The 4,374-nt window shown below is 46.7% G+C and overlaps 1 protein-coding gene across 1 annotated transcript; it reads right to left on the bottom strand.

Moving 5' to 3' along the window:
- Positions 1-673: 673 nt before the first annotated feature.
- On the bottom strand, positions 674-3,128 carry LOC100671873 (coiled-coil domain-containing protein 124). Its single transcript, XM_023555700.2, is given in 6 exon segments — positions 674-1,613; positions 1,615-1,658; positions 1,701-1,765; positions 1,768-1,876; positions 2,634-2,786; positions 3,081-3,128. Coding segments are annotated over 6 exon segments (708 nt in total). The 3' UTR covers positions 674-1,324.
- Between the last annotated feature and the right edge of the window lie 1,246 nt (positions 3,129-4,374).

Here is a 4,374-nt window from a genome sequence, read left to right on the forward strand (position 1 = left end):
CATTAAATGTGGTGCAGAGAGCTAGACTTCAGGGTGTGAAAACAGCAGAACATGTTTAGGAAAGGCATATGTTTTCAGTTCATTTATAGTAGCATAAAACCAAAACCAGTTGCTGTTGAATCACTGCTGACTTTATGGTGACCTCGTGTGTCAGAGTAGAACTGTGCTCCCTAGGGTTTTCCAGGGTGGATTTTTTGGAAGGAGACCACCGGGCCTTTCTTCCAAGGTACCTCTGGGTGGACTCAAGCCTCCAGCCTTTCAGTTACCAGCCGAGTGCATTAACTGTCCGCACCACCCAGGGACTTCTGTGGTAGAATAAAAACTCATTGCTGCTCTATAGTGTTTTCTAAGCTGTAATCTTTACGGGAACAGATCACCAGGTCTTTTCTCCCTCAGAACAACTAGTGAGTTCAAATAGTCAACCTTTCAGTTAGCCTCCAAGCTCTTAAACACTGTGCCACCAGGGCTCCTTTGAGGTAGAATAGTAATTGTCAAATACCATCGACCTCAACCCCTTGCTCCTCTTTATTTTCTAGGTAGAAGGAAATGGAGACTCAGTGAGGTTATGGCTTTAGGGCACCTGTCTTTATGTAGACTAGCAATTAAAAAATTAAAAGTAATATAGTAAAAACCCAATTACAGCATGGTTGGTGAATATATAAATTCAGTTAATTCGTGGGTCAAAGCACATCTCCAAAACATTTGAAGGGAGACCTATCCTATGGTCCTGGAGGCTCATTTACTCCTTCGTTTTGGTTGTTGAGCAGAGAACTGACAGCAAACCTGAATTAACTCAATCAAATAGGCAGATACCAGCTACTGGATTCTGGGGGCTCCCTTTTTCTAGCAAGGACATTGTCTGATCAGGGAGATTCCCTTAGCACCATAGAGGTTCTCTGCTTTTCTCCTACCCCATCACTGTAAATATGTAAAACATTAAGGGGTTGGGGGTCCCTTCCTATTGAAATGTTGGCCACAGCACATGCTGACCATCTATGCCTGGCCTAAGCTGTGGGATAATTTGATTCCGGGGATTGCATGCACTCTTACTTTTGACTTGCAAATTTTTCTCCGGTATTGAAAAAAATAGTTGCCATCGAGTTGATTCTAACCCATGGTGACTCATGTATGTCAGAGTAGAACTGTGCTCTAAAAGGGTCATGAACATACACCACTAGTGCCGCAGGATGGAGATACTGTTCTTGAGTGGTGCAAACTGTTAACAAGCTTGGCCATTGACAGAAAGGACGGAGGTCTGAGTCCACCCAGAGGTGCCTCAGAGTATTGCCAGCTCCAGGCAGCTCTGAGTCCGGGGGTGGGTGCCTCACTTTGGGGCATTGAAGGGCACGACCCACTGGTTCATGGGGTTGTCAGGCGAGTGCATCCATTCCTTCTTGAGCAGCTGCTTCAGCTGCGACAGCCGCATGTTGGGGTTTTCTAGCTTGAGCCGCGGCAGCTGCACCTCCTAGAAGGCCGTGAAGGCTGCTCGCATGATCTGCTCCGGGTGCCGATCAGTTGCCTCCTCAGCCATGCTGAGCTCTGCGATGGCATTCTCCACGGTGCGCGCCTCCACACTGCCCTCCTCCAGCACTGGACAGTTCACATTCTCCTCAGGGCACCTCCAGGTGGCTCTGGGCCTTCTGGGCTGGCTCTGGGGCCTTCTGGGCTGGCTCTGGGGCCTTCTGGGCTGGCTCTGGGGCCTTCTGGTGCTGGAAGTCGCGGTGCAGCGTCTCTTCAATCAGGGCATGGGTGACCTTGCCCTTGCAGCCGCCCCTGGGGCCTTGCCACCCTCGAGCTTTGAGTCATCCTCCTCCAGCAGCCGCTGCGTCTCCGTCTTGGGCTCTAGCTGCTCCAGGTGCCCCTTCTCCTTCTCCTCCTTGTGAGATAGGGAAGAGATCTGGCGGGCTAGATTAAATAAAGGGTACGTTTCAAGGCCCTGTGTGCTTGACCAGCTATAATTAAATAGTCTCTGAATCTAAACCTAAGTGCAGATCACCATATAACATTTGCTGCTGGCACCCAAAAACTACATTTCAAACCCCTGTGTGCTTGACCAGCTATAAATTACTGGTAATTCTCCTGAGTTGTTTTTCAAGGCCTCACCAGGTGCAGAACATGGGCAGTAAAGATCAATGTGGACTATGAATGACCTTCCACAAACATGAGCAGGGACCCCTTGCCGGGGCTCAAACCAAGATCCAGAGGCATCACACATGCACAACATCCCAGAATAAGTCCTGTTCGACATCCTGACAGCCTTTGTGACAGACTCCTTCTTGGTTCCAGCAACCTCTGCAAGGAAGTCCATCTTGAATTCTAACTGTGCACGCATTTGATTTTCATAATCCCTCCCCTTCTCCTGGGAATCTCCACCCATCTAATGAATAAAGATAATGTCCCGCATCCCCCCTCCCCCCAAAAAAAACATTTATAATCTCTGGGGAATCCTTTGTTCAGGGAGAGACTGGAGGCTAGCGTAGGTGGAAGCCCCTCTCCCTCTTTCCCTTGCAATCCTTTTTCTCTGTCCCTAACAAACCTTTGTTCGTGTGGAACCTCTGAGCTTCATCTGGTCGTTCTAGGTCAGAAGAAGGTAAGAACTAAGCAGGGCTTAGTCCCAAGCTGGGAATCCCTGCCCTGTAACACTTGTGCTGTTCCTTCCTCATGGCATGTTTGTCCTCGTCCCGCCAGCAGGCATCTTCCGGCTCCTTCTGCTTCCTGGCATCAGCTGCCGCCTTGGCCTCTGCCTTCCACGCCCGGAAGTAAAAGAAAGCAGAGAGGCTCCAAAGCTGTAGATCTTAGAAAGAGCCAGTAAAACCTACCTCTCAAAAGGGAGGAGCTTACCCTTAGGCAGGAAATGTAAATCTATGGTTTGCCATGGTAGGAACAGAATAAACAGGATGGTGACCAGAGCATCTCACAACCCCATTTGATTCTGTGATGCAGAAGAGGGGCAGCTAAACAAGGAGTTGCACAGACAAGCCATAGTGGAAATATTTACACCATGGAAATGGGTAAACACTACAAATCAGGGCTTAATTTTTTTTTTTTCTTTTCTGGACAGTCAGCTGTTAAACATTTACCAGCACGATATTGTTCGCTACAGTATTGCTTGAAATAGCTCTGGACATGATGGGACCAACAGATGTATCTTAGATGGCTGCTCACAAGCTTTTAGGGCCCCAGACACTACTCACCGAAGTAGAACGTAAAGCATTTTCTTTATGAACTATGTTATGCCACTTTACCTAGGTGTCCCCCAAAACCATGATCCTCAGCTCTCAGCCCCAGTAACTTGGTCCCCTAAGGAATCTGGATTTATCTAGGAAGCTTCTATAACTTTGCCTTGGTTGAGTTGTGCTGACTTCCCTTATACTGTGTGATGTCTTTCCCTTCACTAAAGTTAACACTTGTCTACTATCTAGTTAGTGATTCCCCCTCCACACACCTCCCCTTCCTCTTAACCGTCAAAGATTGTTTTCTTTCTGTGTGTAAACCTTTTCTTGAGTTTTTATAATAGTGGTCTCACACAGTATTTGTCCTTTTGTGATTGACTTATTTCACTCAGCATAAGGCCCTCCAGATTCGTCCATGTTGTGAGATGATTTTCAGATTCATCATTGTTCTTTATCGCTGCATAGTATTCCATTGTGTGTATGGACCATAATTTGTTTATCCACTCGCCTGTTGATGGGCACTTAGGTTGTTCCCATCTTTATGCTGTTGTGAATAATGCTGCAATGAACATGGATGTGCATATGTTTATTCATGTGACAGCTCTTATTTCTCCAGGATATATTCCTAGGAGTGGATTGCTGGATCATATGGTATTTTTATTGATAGCTTTTTACGGAAGCAGCATATTGTTTTCCATAGTGGTTGTACCATTTTACGTTCCCACCAGCAGTGCCTAAAAGTTCCAGCCTCCCTGCAACATCTCCAACATTCTCACGTGTGTGTGTGCTTTAGATGGAGTTTTACAGAACAAATTAGTTTTTCATTAAACAGTTAATACACATGTTCTTTTGTGACATTGTTTGCCACCCCCATGACATGTCAACACTCTCCCCATCTCAACCTTGGATTCCCCATCAGCTTTCCTGTCCCCTCCTGCCTTCTAGTTCTTGCTCCTGGGTTGGTGTACCCATTTGGTCTCATTTTGTTTTGCAGTCCTGTCTAGTCTTTGGATGAAGGGTGAACCTCAGGAGTGACTTCAGTACTGAGTTAAAAGGGTGTCCAGGGGCCATACTCTTGGGGTTTCTCAGGCTCTGTCAGACTAGTAAGTTCGATCTTTTTTGTGAGTTAGAATTTTGTTCTACATTTTTCTCCAGCTCTGTCCGGAACCCTGTATTGTGATCTCTGTCAGAGCAGTCAGTG

This window comes from Loxodonta africana, chromosome 1 (assembly GCF_030014295.1).
Source record: "Loxodonta africana isolate mLoxAfr1 chromosome 1, mLoxAfr1.hap2, whole genome shotgun sequence".
Lineage (NCBI taxonomy): Eukaryota > Metazoa > Chordata > Mammalia > Proboscidea > Elephantidae > Loxodonta > Loxodonta africana.